General features: G+C 36.9%; 1 protein-coding gene across 2 annotated transcripts in view; it reads left to right on the top strand.

Annotated features, from left to right (window-relative positions):
- Window positions 1-14691, top strand: part of KDM1B (lysine demethylase 1B) — a 29543-nt gene extending 14852 nt beyond the window's left edge. For both annotated transcript variants that reach the window (XM_065055204.1, XM_065055203.1), the window contains exons 13-22: window positions 279-416; window positions 2017-2188; window positions 2972-3099; window positions 4325-4456; window positions 5040-5114; window positions 6028-6144; window positions 7010-7135; window positions 8987-9109; window positions 11077-11229; window positions 11906-14691. In XM_065055204.1, the coding sequence (XP_064911276.1) occupies window positions 279-416; window positions 2017-2188; window positions 2972-3099; window positions 4325-4456; window positions 5040-5114; window positions 6028-6144; window positions 7010-7135; window positions 8987-9109; window positions 11077-11229; window positions 11906-11989 (1248 nt within the window). In that variant the 3' untranslated portion in view covers window positions 11990-14691. The remainder of the gene's footprint in view (window positions 1-278; window positions 417-2016; window positions 2189-2971; window positions 3100-4324; window positions 4457-5039; window positions 5115-6027; window positions 6145-7009; window positions 7136-8986; window positions 9110-11076; window positions 11230-11905) is intronic.
- Window positions 14692-15124: the final 433 nt, after the last annotated feature.

The following is a 15124-nucleotide window of genomic DNA, read 5'->3' as shown; positions in this document are numbered from 1 at the left end:
CCGTAGCTTTTTTAAAAAGAAGGCTTATTTTTGTTGAAGTTGTTTCTTAAAGTAACAATTATTTTATATGTGTATATTCCAAAGGGTTACTTTAAAAAACAATTTAAATGCGTAAATTAACTATATCCACAAACAAAAATAAAGTGTTAAGATCATTAGCACTGCTGGACTGTTTTTTTTTTTTTTTTGATGTTTTGTTTTCCCCTTTGCTCTTGAACTTAACAGATACATTTAATATAATCAAATCTTACAATTTACTAAGCTGCATTGTGTCATAGGTCATTATCTTAGAAGCTAAAGACAGAATTGGTGGCCGCGTCTGGGACGATAAGACATTCAAAGGAGTCACTGTTGGGAGAGGTGCACAAATCGTCAATGGATGTGTCAACAACCCAATGGCACTAATGTGTGAGCAAGTGGGTTCTCTGCAGTGGTCATGCATTGTCACTAGTGAAAAACTGTCATTTAAGCCAGGGTTGGGTGACTGGGTGTGGGTGGGAGTCCTCTTCATGGCACCATTAAAACACTGTTCTATGTTGTAAGTAAACTCTGTGTTGCTATTATATCTTGGATAACAGCTGAGCACAGAGGAGGGCCATAGAATGGTTTTGGGCACATTACGTAAAGAAAAGCAAGGTGGCTCCAGCTTTGGTACCAGAGGAAACCATTTTTTTCCCCCTTTCTGCATACAGTAATGTAAAAGGTTCTCAGCAGATTTCCTTAGAGCTGAGAAAGGCTTTAATCTGGAAGGCTATTGCTGCATTTTTGTAATACACAGTTCTATGACAGACTCTCCTTTGCTCAGCCTCTACATTTCTCGTTCAGTTGTGGAGAAGTTAAGGTGAATATGTATAACAACTACAGATGCAAACACACTGCAGTTCAGTTTTGTTTGTTTGTTTGTTTTTCGTGTTTGTTGATTTAGTTTGGCTTGGGTTATTTTGGGTAGGAAGCTGAATTTCTCTAAGTGGAACTTGAGTATGGATTTTTTTCAGAGAGGCATGCAAATCCAGTGCATGCTCTTTTAACTGCTTAGTGTGATTTTAGGACGGTACAAATGTAGGAGTAGTTACATTCGGCCCTTTGAAGGCAACTGCCAGGCTGATATGGCCCCCAGTGAAAATGAGTTTGACACCCCTGATCTATAGTGTCATGATTTTTTTGTTTTTAAAATAGTGTTTTAGTTGTGAGGTGAAGAGCAATGACTTCTGAACACACACTGGGTGCCTATCAATTTCTAGTCATTTAATGTCAACTTTGGTTCAAAGTACAACTGTATCTTGGGATCTGCAGTGGTGACCAACAGCCTAGAGGGATGTCATGATATGTGAAAATCCCTGGAGTGCGCCCTAAATGACAAGGCCCTAGGAAGAATTTAGCACTTTATTTGTGCTATTGTCTCTAGACTGACTCTGTAGAACATAAAAACATTTTTATTCTGACTTAGCTCTGTTGTGTGTTTGATAAAAGTTGGAGAGGCCGAGCAAGACCCCGGGTTTCATTCCAAGTAATTTCTTTCTTTGCTTGTTTGTTAATGATCTGGGTGGTAACTTGCAAGCGACATCCTGTCAGTTCCTGAATGCAGGGAACTGTTTGGGCATCATGTACCAGAAAATTGTACAAAAGAACTGATTCTAAAGGTGATTTAGAGAACAAGGTGAGGTAGAAATGAAGGAGACTGGTTCATTGTGTTTGATTACCAGACACATCATCTCTGTACTGGTCCCTGACCTGACAGGAAAGTTGGAGATGAGGTTTCTGGGAATCTGCAATAGAAAAAAGGAAGGAAGAGTGGGGAACAACAGTTTGTGGACAATTAACAGATAGAAGGGTTGTTGGTATTCCAGTTTTAGGAGGATGAAAGTTTGAGTTAATCTGACCAATTATTTAAAGTCCTGGATGTTTAAGTGGCATCACTTAAATCTGAGGGATTCACATTACTTTGAATAACTTTGAGCAGACTAGGCACTGTAGTTTTTCTATACTTAAAAAGCAATAAAATGTCTTTTTCTTAAGCTTGGCATTAAAATGCACAAACTAGGGGAGAGATGTGACTTGATCCAGGAAGGTGGAAGGATAACAGATCCCACTATTGATAAACGTATGGACTTTCATTTCAATGCCATCCTAGATGTCGTCTCTGAGTGGAGAAAAGATAAAACCCAACATCAAGATATTCCTCTTGGTGGTAAGTGGGAGAGGTATTCACAAAGTAAAGATGTTGGTTGTGTTCATAGAGTTTTATATTAAATTGGCTTTTACATCAGACATTTTTAGAAGTCTCTGGCTGTACATCTGACCTTACATCCAACAGTGATAAGCTGGCTCTGTGGAAGACAAAGGAAGATTGACTGCTGTATACACACAAACCAAAATATCACTTGTAACTTTTAAGGATGCCTAATTTCAAGGCTTTTATAATACTGTACGACTTCTGATATAGTATCTTGTTTTCATGAGGTAGCTTATTCAGTATAAGTAGTGCCACTAGCAGTTCAATAGACTTGCTTCTTGCTGAAGCAGGCCATAGCTGGCCATAACTCTTACACTTTTTTACTCATCTGTCTAAAAAAAGAGCCTGATCAAAGCCTTCTGTTGGTAAGAACAGTTCCAACTCCATTGGTAATACCTCCCTCCACACTTAGAGCATGCAAACACATTCAACAACAAAAAATAAACTAGCTCAGAAATGTCTGCCTCCCAGATCTTTTCAGCATGGATTCTCTAAGACAGAATTAGCAACTTTTTAGTCTTCAGTGAACTCTGGATCAAATTTCTCAGGTTTTTTGTGTTTGTTTCTTTTTGTTTTGTTTTGTGTTTTTTTTTTTTTTTTTTGGTAAGAAGAAAAACACCTTGGTGCAATTTAGCAGCAAGCTTGAAAATTTTGTGATGCAGAGAATCGCATATTGAAATACAGTAGGACTTCTGACTAATTGTGATGTATTCTTATTTTAAACATGTTCTTTCACAGAAAAAATACAAGAGATCTATAAAGCCTTTATTCAGGAGTCTGGTATCCAGTTCAGTGAGCTGGAAGAAAAAGTACTACAGTTCCATCTCAGTAATTTGGAGTATGCTTGTGGCAGCAATCTCTCTCAGGTGAGTTTTGACAGCTGTGTCCTGAAGTGGTTGAGCAGGGTTGGAAGTAACATTGAGAAGTCATCTGATCCATCTCATGGCCCCAAAGGAAGACTCAGCCATCCCTAAACTGTTCCTACATCCCTAACCTGTGCTTTAGACAGACTATAGCACTTCCTTAGGTAACCTGATGGGAGTTCATGACATGCTTCTAGTGACATCCTCTTTAACGCAGAAGTTGAGAGTAGGTGGTAGAGTAGAGCAGGGCATTTTTTGCTGAGATACTGGGTGGTAGGATTCACAGGAGAGTTCCTCTTCCCCACATGTTGTGTGTGACTTCTGCTTCTCAGTTCTGTGTTTAAAAACTGAGGTATTTCTCTACCTTGCTAGGTATCTTGAGAATAAATGCATTTAACTTCTGAAGTGTTCCAACACCCTGACGGTGGCCCCAGTTCACCACTCCTAGGTATTCTGTTGACTATGTGATACTTGGCTTTCCTCGCGACTTCAATTTTAACCAAGCAGGTTCAGGAAATATCAAAGTATGATGTTGTTTGCAGTGTGTTATTTACTTAGTGCTGTTGCTTGGGTTAAAGATGTTTGAGGTCAATTGTACTATGGCAGTGGGACAGCTGAGTGACATGTGCAGATGCACATCTGAACTGAGAAGCACATAAGAACATAACAGCTTGAGAATGGCCTCAGATTTTTCACTGCTAAGTGGTGACTGCTTAATGCAAATATCACTATTGTTCCAACTATGGGTTTGCAGGGGTGGCGGGAGAAGGTCAGTGAAAAATATAATGGAAGAACCTCCAAAGTGACAGCAAAGTTCCACTGAGATATTTTTGTATCTTATTTTCCCCTTCATGTTGGGAAATAAAACATTTCCATTTTTAGTTGAAATCTTAAGGCTGTGAAATCTGATTCCTTTGCTAGAGACAGAAAACTGAAATGAACACACTGCAATCCACCTGAATTTTTGTACTACATTCCTTGTTTTCTCTACCAAGCAGAACTATAAATTACCTGCTAGTGACCAACCCATATTATGACATTTCTTAATGCAGCAATTTCTATGTTGTATAGTGGCCTTAGGTAAATAAGCCGCTTGCATTTGTCCACGTTGCCATACATTCCGGTGACACAACTTTTTTTCAGTTGTGAAGGGAATTAGGGTGGCTTCTTCTAAAGTGCGGGACTTTCACCTCACCAGTAGAGACAGCTAGTTGTGTTCTGTTCACAGGTATCTGCACGCTCATGGGACCACAATGAATTTTTTGCCCAGTTTGCTGGAGATCACACTCTTCTAACTGTGGGATATTCTACTGTGATTGATAAATTGGCAGAAGGGCTGGACATCCGGCTGAATTTCCCAGTGAGTCTGGAAAATGTTGGTGTGGTGCCTGTCTTGGATTGCTTTGAAGCACCCAATCATATCTTTGTATTCTTTGGGACCAGGGAAATCTGTACCTGTGATTATTTCGACTTGTCTTTAAGAAAAGAGAGGACGATTTCAGGATTTCTGGAAATCCTCTTTGAGGATTATCAGTACATAAATATGGGTGCCAGAGCACTGGAACAGGCTGCCCAGGGAGGTTGTGGAGTCTCCTTCTCTGGAGACATTCAAAACCCGCCTGGACATGTTCCTGTGCGACCTCACCTAGGTGTTCCTGCTTCAGCAGGGGGATTGGACTAGATGATCTTTTGAGGTCCCTTCCAATCCCAAACATACTGTGATACTGTGATAAATATTGTGAAATGATGAGCTTGTATGTTAGAATTTTTCTTTTTAGCTTCCATGGAGGCTATTTTATTTTTTTTTTCCAATATTTCTCTGGAAAATTAGTGTTCTTCAATTTCCAGTTTGCAGACTGGTGCTATATTATCTATTCTTGTCTGAATTTGCATTGCATATGTAGATTTTGTAGTATAATCTTCTTCGATTTGTCTTTCAATAGGTACAGAGTATTGACTATTCTGGTGAGGAAGTACAGATCACCACTGCAGATGGAACAGTGTGGACAACACAAAAGGTACCTAATATGCTTCAAGATTAAGGATTTTGGGAACACAAGAAAATATTGACCACAGTATATGTCTTTTTGGTTTTGTTGGTGGTGTTTTTTTGTTTGGTGTGTTTTTTTTTTTTTTTTTTTTTTTCCCTCAGAAGACTATTTAGTCTAATTAATCCCCACCCAAAGATGAAAACTCATATATTCTAATGACCCATATTTGGTTGTTTTTCATTGAGCATGCTTGAGTTTTGAGTACTAGCTGATATGAAGAATTAAGCACTATAAAGGCACTATTAAAACTGTGAAGCAAATAGATTTTTATTTGGTCTTTGAAGTGACAGTTATGTTTTCTTGTTCCATTCCCTGCTCAACTTTACCCCATTTTGCATGTGAATCTGCCCCGTTAAAATTTGGTGTGCAGCACTTGACTACCCTTATTTCTCAGTCTCCCTTATTTCATGTATCCCTACCAGCTTCATGCTGTGTTATGTAGCTTTTAGTAATTTTTAAAATTATACCTAAACTCGATCAAGATTGTATTGACATCAACAGTGTTACTGAGCATATTTTAAAAAGAAGGGATTTGTGAAGGAACAAGAAACAAACCAAAACAACGAGCATCTTCTCTCCTTTCTAAAAGGACAGTTTTGTTAATCTGAGTGCCATTGACTATAATTTACAGGAGGTAAATTGGTAGCATGGTTACCCACGCTGATACAAGCAATTCAACAGACTGCAAATTAAAACCAGTGAACTGTAAGGCATGTGTTTCCCTTTAACGGGGAGTAAAACCAGACACTAATCTAGAGATGTCTGGTGAGTATTATGCTGCATACTACAAGAATAATCCAAGATAATTAAGAGGATGCTGTAAGCCTTAAGTGCAGTATTCAGCTTTTGCTATTGTAGTGACTGTAATTATTTCTTTCAGGTATTAGTGACTGTACCACTGGCCCTTCTTCAGAAAAACGCCATTCAGTTTAATCCTCCACTGTCAGAAAAAAAAATTAAAGCCATTAATAGTTTGGGAGCAGGAGTCATTGAGAAGGTAAGTAATTTCTGGTTATACTTAATTTTCTTTTCATAGAAACACTGGTTGGTTGGTCCATGTGGCTTTTGTTGTGTATTTATCAGGATTTATTATGCATTTGGTTTTACTTGTATAGAGTAGGCCAGAAGAGCAAAATGCTGTCATGGATCACATATGTTTACCTGTGTCTTACATTTCCTGTCCTAAAGGGTTTCTTAAAGGTATTGTTTGCAGAATCACTTCACAGCTTAAACGTTTTGTGTCTAACTTTAAGCAAGCCTTCATGCTGGTCTTAGATCTTCCAAAATTCAAATAATGTTCTTATTCCTGGCCCTTTCAACCTAATAAATATATAAACTATTTCAGAAGAATATTGAAAGTTGTGTATTTGACCAGCGTAAAATCTCCTACCCTTTCCCGGTGCAAAAAGATAGCCTCTCCTGAAAAGAACCCTAGTAAGATGTGTGCTTAGAACAAAACATTAACAGAAGAAATGACAGAAACAGGATTACAACAATGTCTAAATTTAAAGGCAAAATTCAGAAACGTCCCACACAGGATGGGGATCACTAAATTTTACATTAGGTTTGTAAAATATTCTGCTGAATTTCTTGAGCATTTTCCACAGTGAATTCCATTGTGAATTTGAAATTGTCTGCGCATATGCAGTTTGTGAGACTAGTGGGTTTTTTTCTCCTTCCCTGTCTCCCTTGGAGAACAGGCCCATATATTCTTCATTGAGACTCTCTCATATTAATAGAACTGTGTGTCTTTAATGGACTGGAAAAGGGAAGAAGAATTAGAACAACATCATATACCATATCCAACTATGAGTTTTGTAGCATTAAGTGTTTTAATTCTATCTCTCTCACTCTCTCTCTAGATTGCTTTACAGTTTCCTCATAGATTTTGGGACAGTAAAATTCAAGGAGCTGATTTTTTTGGTCATGTTCCACCCAATTCCAGCCAACGTGGACTCTTTAGTGTTTTCTATGACATGGATCCAGAGGTATCATATGCTAGCTGTATTTTCTGTTGGCCTTTCAGAAATTCACTTTAGAATCTAGGTGCAATAATTACTATACTACGAAAGTTTTCTTCTTCTGTTCACCTCCGCAACTGTTAAAACAAATGGGAGCAGTGTTATTTTTCAAGAAAAAGCTGATTGATACTTCATTGCAATAAATGGGAATGTTTTCCTGTGTTTGGATTAAAAAAAAAAAAAAAATACAAGCAAGTTAATGTTTTTATTCTCAAATGATCTTGAAAACAAGTTAATACCTGACTCTATATATACTAATATGGGAGAACGTTTACTAGTCCCTTCACAGAATCACAGAATCGACTGGGTTGGAAAAGACCTCAGAGATCATTGAGTCCAACCCTTGGTCCAACTCTAGTCCGTTTACTAGATCATGGCACTAAGTGCCATGTCCAATCTCAGTTTAAAAACCTCTAGGGACGGCGAGTCCACTACCTCCCTGGGCAGACCATTCCAATGCCTGACCACTCTCTCTGTAAAGAATTTCTTTCTAATATCCAGCCTAAATTTCCCCTGGCAGAGTTTAAGCCCATGCCCCCTTGTCCTGTTGCTAACTGCCTGGGAGAAGAGACCAATCCCCACCTGGCTATAACTTCCCTTCAGGTAGTTATAGAGAGTGATGAGGTCACCTCTAAACCTTCCAGTTTAGGACCTCTGTTCTTTTATTTGAATCAGTTAAAAATGCTGTTTAAAAGATCTTGCTGGCTTATTAACACTTAGTTACTCAGGCTAGTGCAAGCCATTATTTGGAGTGGCAGAAGGAAAGACAAACAGTAGATTTTGTATGAAACTGAGGTCTGTAAGGGTCAGTCTCAAACTCACGGATTTCAAAACAAATTCAAACCAGTGCTTTGACATCATATTTCTCTTCCCTGCCAGTTCCAAGCAGACACATTACACATTTATATCTTACCTTTTCATGCTTTTACAACAACAACTGCTTACTACTTGGCAGCAATTAAAAGGCTATTTTGTAACTGTATGGCTTACTCAAAAAGGAAACCATCCCATGAAGATCATGCTCTGTTTTGACCTGTATATGACTTCCTGTAAAGCAGTTTTCTCTTCAGTACTCTTAAGATCATTCTACATGAGGTTCAGTGTGCTGGTGCTGTCCAGAGACACTAGATAGAATTATTAATTTGCTTGATAACTACTCTTAACTAGCTATCAAGTTTAATAAGAGAAGAATTGCCTTATATAAACAAGAGGGAGAGTTCTTTAAAGGAGTTGAGAACCTGTGTGCTATTCTGTAGTCACCACTTCATCTTTGAAACTTCTGCATGGTTGCAGATTTCTTGAAGTGGAAGGAAACATCAGTAGAACTGAGCATTCATTTCTTGGGCCAAAGTCTGCTGCTAAGAATTTAGTATTGGCCTAATGCAAAACATATCCAACTAGTATTTAAATATTAATAGCTTCTCTTTGTTACCACCTTTTGAAATTGGTGGAATTTTGCTACGAAACTGGAGCTTAAGAATTCTGTCACAAACAATAATACTGTAATTGTCAGTTGTTTTGGTGTAGCCTTTATAAATAGGTATAGATAGGAAGTTTGCAGTTAATTTAGCAACTTGTAAAAGAGGCTGACCATAACACTGCCCCGTGAACAAGATAGCAGAGTATGTTAGTAACTTGAGCATAAACGCTGTAGAATATACACCCTTTATTCTAAGGAATCAAACCCCCTTTCCTCTAGAACAAAGAGGGCTTTGCAGCTGAAAATCTGTCAATACCAGTTAAAAGGGACTCTTCAAAAATATTTAATAACCTAATAATTTCAAAGTAATCGCCTATGTTAATGTCTTGTTTTTTTAGAGCAAAGAAAGCATTTTAATGTCAGTGGTCACTGGAGATGCTGTGACAACCATCAAGAATTTAGATGATAAACAAGTAGTGCAACAGTGTATGACTGTACTTCGAGAGCTGTTTAAGGAGCAGGTAAGAGAAGACTCTTAAGAGATTAATTAACTTGCCAACAGAGGAAAAGCTTTTGATTGTACTACATCATGATGTATAGGAAAACCTTTGACATTTTAAACTCTTTTTGTGTCAGTTTGAGGGAGTATGTAGCCTTTGAGATACAGTAAAAAACATTTGGTCTCTTGTGTGAAGAATGTGAATTGAAATATCTTAGATTTGTCTGAAGGTGATGAATTGAAAAAGAGAAATGAACTATTATCTTTTTAAGTGCTTTTAGAAAGGAAAATTAATTAAAGTCAGTACTTTAGATAGGTAACACAAATATGCTTCTTATTTAGCTGTCACTTTTTCCAATTTTTTTTTTGGGGGGGGGGGGGGCAATCACTGCTTCCAATACATCATAAAAGGTTTAAGCTAGATGAATTTGATTGTGATTCCCCCTCCCTCCCTGTAAAAAGCAACTGAAATTACACCACCACCCCCACTAAACCAAACCAAACAAATCCCTTACTTTATTAGAAAGAAACAACTCTTCCTGAGCTGTCTTAGGATGGAGGTATATGCAAAATGATCTATCAAGGGCCCTACATCCTGACTTCAAAAAAAATTCTACCTTTTTTTCTTCTCCCAGCTAATAATTTGGATAAAAATAGGAAAACCAGAGAAATCTGGAGCAAGCAGCAATCACTTAATGTTATTTGCATCCCACTCTACAGACAGTAATGCCCTAGTTAAATTAATTAGAATGGCTAGATCCCAAGGAATGCTTGTGTTAATGTTCCTGGGTGATTTCTCAAGTTTTACTGATGGTTCAGATGTTAGGATTAATGATTTTGGAAAAACTTTGGCATCTGAAAGTACAACTTTTCCTAGAAAACATACTTTTGGTAATGGCTTTACAGTTACCAGAATCACATGCAATGTAAGTCCACATACTTGCTATCTTGATGTCATGAGAACATTGAAATAGCAAATGGGTCTTTGGTTTTGGTGCCACTCTAGTTGAGGAGGGTGATTTTTCATGTCTGTCTTCGTGGTTCACAGCAATCGTGAATTTCAGTCACCTGTCCACAATGCAGCTGGATTTTCAAAGACAAAATCACTCCTAGGGGTGTATGAAAACTTCTTCTGAGATGTCCATGAAACTTACCATATGTGGCTGGCCATTGTCTTCATTGCTTGAGCTTTAGTCTCTTATGTGCTGCCTGAAGGCAACAGCCTATGTCTTGATACCAGATTTGTGCAAGAGGCAAGCAGGGGTGCTTCTGTTTCCTTGTCACAAGCCCCTCAAGAGTAAGACACAGCTGTAATTGACACCTTCATACAACTGTTATCCAGACTCTTTTTGGTAGAATTGTGTGCGATTTGCAAGCTGCAATGTGACAGAGAATGCATAGTATTACTGCCATGGCTTAGCTACAGACAGCTCTGACATTCTGGTTTTTGTTTTGTCCCTGAACCTAGTTTTCAAGCCAGCTCATTTTCTGGTCTTAAACAAGTCATGTTATTTCTCCATGTTATTGCAATAAAATTATCTCCAAAATGAAGATTACATTTTGAGATTTAACAAGTCAGAAGTAGCAAAGCACCATGCCTTACCAAGACAGATAGTGCTTACGTCATACATACAAACATGCTGTATGATGTTGATAATGGTATTTTACCTATTTGCAAGAGTAAATATGTATTTTGAAGATTTTTTTTTTTTTCTCATGTGTAGTTTTAGGTGTATTACAATATCCAGATTTGTTGCATTCAAAAGAGTGCAACTGTGATGTTTCAGATATCAGGCGAGTCTAGCAACAAAATCATCTTTGCCATTAGTAGTACAATAAAGAAAACTGGAATTTAATTCTGGAATGTGATCTAATGTGTATCATAACAATACTACATACTCTAAAGATTACATGAAACTCTTTATGAAAAAAAGCTATGCAAATATGAGCTTTTCTTTGCAGCATGTAACTATTGTTTTGATTATGCAGGAGGTTCCTGACCCAGTGAAGTTTTTTGTTACTCGATGGAGCAAAGACCCTTGGCTCCAGATGGCGTACAGTTTTGTAAAAACAGGGGGCAGTGGTGAAGCTTATGACATTATAGCTGAAGACATACAAGGAAAAATTTTTTTTGCTGGTGAGGTAAGTGTCTTTGTTACTGCTGACTAACGTTATTGGGGAACTATTTCTTTTAAAAGATTGTCCTTTGCTAAGCAACTCCATGGTTTAGTGCTAGGGTTAGGTTATGGTTGGACTCAATGATCCTGAAGGTTTCTTCCAACTGAAATGATGCTATGATTCTAATCTACAGGTAGCATGTAAATATTTTTTTCCACAAATATGCTAATGTTTCTTGATTCTGACACAGAACCGTCTTTATCCATATTAGTATTGGGCATGGAAAGTCTACCAGATATTTCAGGTCAGGAGTGAACTGCGTAACCATTAAGTGCAGAACATGACAAGACTATACAATCCACTTGTGGTTTTAGTCAGATTATCTTTCTGTGGCTCCACTGGTGGGTAACATAACAAATGCATGCTGCTGATGGTATAGCTGCATTCTATACTGGAACTTACCTGCTCCACTAAAGCACAGATGGCAAAACAGACTACTAATTTTGCTAGCTGACTTGCTTACAAATTTTGAAGTTGCTAAAAATTGTAAGTATTTCCCCCTAATATCTTTCCAAGTTTCCCATGGCTTTGAAAAATGTTGGTATGTGCTTAAGGAAATCAAAACTGATCTTATAAACTGAACTTCTATCTGTTCTAATAGTTTAAGAAACAAGTTACCTTTTTTTTTTTCCCAATACAGGCCACAAATAGGCACTTTCCTCAGACCGTTACAGGAGCTTACTTGAGCGGAGTTCGAGAAGCAAGCAAAATAGCAGCATTTTAAGTACTGAAATTTTGTGTTTCTAGATATATTTTTTGTTTTCTGTGGGTAAAACTATCTTCATGTTTCCTATTTGCTGCCTTTTTCCTAAGTGGTACTTAAATAGTAGTATATGGTACCTGAAGATAAAATCTTCATCTTCCTTTTCCCTCTTTCTGCCCTACCCCTCTTCTAAACCCTGATGGCACGTATTGTTGGGGTTTGTTTTCCAGCTAAGGTGTTACTAGCAAGAGTGACATTGGAGACCCTGGCTACAGCTTAACTAGTGGAATTTAGTGTTGAGAGTCCTCTTCTTTATGGCTCAAGTCATACTCTTGTAAACCTTCATTTCAGGAGGTCAAATTAAAACAAAACTAAGTTAATATACAGCATTAAAAATGCTGGCAGTTAGTAATGATGATGGGAATTTTCCACTAACTGTGATTCTCAGGTTGATTATGCTCATAGGAGTTCAAACTTGCTCCCCAAAGCCTGAATAGCCTAGACAAATTCTAGAGTTATTGTAGGAAGGAACTCAACTATCACTCTTTCCACTTGCAATCAATAACCTTTTCTAGAATATTTTTCATATTCTCAGCCTCCACTAAGAGGGCTTTGGAATATCAAGTTTGTTCCTTTAAATCAGACTGCTGGAACAGTTTACAGTGCAATCATAGAAAGGTTATTGTAGCTAAGAAAAACTTGAAAAATTAACTTTTACATTACTTTAAAAAACTTTGAAATATTCTCTCTGCTACTTATTCAGATAAATTCTTGTTACAATAATAGGCTAAGTTTAGATTTGCTTAGTGCTTCTGATACTATATTTCTATGATTATTTTGAAAACAAACTTCCAAATTCATGTGGGCTGAGTAGAGGAACTATCTACTGATACTCGTGCACAGCGGGGGTGAAGGACTGTAAGTTCCTAACAGCTCATTCAGCTTTTATATTTAAAAAATAAGTGAAGATGAATGAGGAAAAATATTAACTTTTATGAAGGGCTGAAACAAGGTAGCTTGCACTTTCACTTGGAGGCTTTTTTTTCCTTTTATTATTAAAAGATTATTAAAAAGAACTCGAGGGAGTAATTCAGTAAGGGCTAAGCATCTCTCTAATAGCTTTTCCATGGGACAGGGAAGAAAGTATTTTTCAGTAGAAATAAGACAGACACAACCAAGATATCTGTTGTAGTACTGTTCCACTAGAAGTCTTAATGAAAAAAAAATTAAACCCAACTTTTAGATCTCTTCCCCTACACCTTCCCTATAACTTTACTGCATACACCTCATGATATCTGGAAGGAAAGCAAGCACTTATTCTTTTCCTCCCTCCTTCTCATGCATAGCCTCTTCTTTTTTTTTAATATCTTCATTTAAGAATGACACAGTAAACTTTTTTTTTAGTTACAGTTCTTATTTCCATAAAGCTATATCCTTGGAAAAACAAAAACAAAAAACAAGCAAACTTATGAAAAATCCTACTGAGTAAACACAGTTCTTTTCAAATACCTGATATTTTGGTTTTAGAGTAGCTATGATATTGTTAAATACCTTTATTTAATCTCTAATTTACAAGGTGAAGATGTTTATATAACTAGATGTTTTTCAGATATATGTTCTGTTCTGCTTCTTAAAGCTGAATTATATGACTTAATAGGAAAAGTGTAACTGTTCATAATTTTCTTCTACATAAAGGCTAGTATGTACAGTTTTAAAGTATTTCCAAGTATTAAATTGTAATTTAAAAGCTATAAGAAGCAAGACAAAATCCTCTGATGATAAAAGATAATCAGACATCAGATTTTGCTTTTGGTAATCATTTGCACTTCGTTAATTTCATATATTGCAGGCCAACTTATAGCAAAGCTAGGAAAGATTGAGAGCTGCATACGTTTCTTTCCCAATTTATCATATATGACAAAATTATTAGGAGAAGAGCTTCTGAAGGTGGGGGAAAAAAGCTTATTACTACAAGCCCAAAACATTATATTCAATGGCTGCTTCAGCTGACCTTGGTCAAAACTCCAGTCAGCTTAATGGCAACATATATAAACACATCCCATTCTAGGTAGGAACTGTCTAGGAAGTTGCGCTCAGCATCCATTTCTGCAGTCCAAAGGTTGTGTGAACATGCTTGATTTTAGACATATGCTTCCATCATGTTAATTTGTCCCTGGGGTTTTAAGTCTATCTACAACTTTGCAGGCAGAAAAATGCCATATTCTAGAGAACAGAGATGGACCTGAACAAATACTGTCACTTTGGGCTTAGCTGCTGCACACTTCTTATAGCATTAAAAAAGCATAACAAATGATAAACTTAGCAATGGCCTAGTCTATTAATTATTTGTATATTATTTTGGTGCCAAGGCACTTAAACTGTGTTGTGCTACACTTAAGTTCGAGGAGTGAATAAAAAAAGTATGTTCCATTTTAACTTACATTCATTTGAAATGTATAACATCAGGCTGGTTCTGAGACTTCATTCTTTAATGTTCCCCAAATTTTTTTTAACACTGATGCTAAAATTTATTTCAAGCATGTATGTGTTTTTTCTTTTGTGTTTAATTTATTCCCTGCAAATAAAGAACTGGGAAATGTTTGGAGTAGATTTGTTTAAATGTTATCAAAAATATTTGAATGCAGAGCATGATCCGTTACACTTCAGCTCTTCTGTGTGACTATTTTATGGCAGCAGAATAAAACTGGAAAGTATCAACAGGATGACTGTGGGTTGTTTTTGTTGGGTTTTTTTGTTGTTGTTTTTCTTTTTTTTTTTTTTTTCCCCTTTAAATTTGACTAGTGGCTAAGCCTACTTCTTTTTGTTACCTTCAATATTAAGATTTCATATTCCTCAGTAGTGCAGCTCTACATACTCACTTTTCTGTTTTTTGAACAATACCATAATAGTCAGTGTCTTTTGCCTCAAAGGTTTACAAAGCAATTCTTAAGCACTTTATCAGCTTATTTTCCTTAGCCAGAGGAAGTTTAAGATAAAATGATAATTGTTTAGAAGCACTGCCCATAATTTTAAAATAGCCAGAAAAATCACCAGAGACCCACTTAATGCTTTTTACTGAATAACTGTAGTATGAACACTTCTTAGGATCATGGTCCTGAAAGGTTTCTGCTAGCCTGTCACTGTAATAATGGGCAA

The sequence above is a fragment of the Columba livia genome, chromosome 2, assembly GCF_036013475.1.
Source record: "Columba livia isolate bColLiv1 breed racing homer chromosome 2, bColLiv1.pat.W.v2, whole genome shotgun sequence".
Taxonomy (NCBI): Eukaryota; Metazoa; Chordata; class Aves; order Columbiformes; family Columbidae; genus Columba; species Columba livia.
Note: the sequence above shows the minus strand (reverse complement) of the source record. Positions and strands in the feature narration are given on the sequence as shown.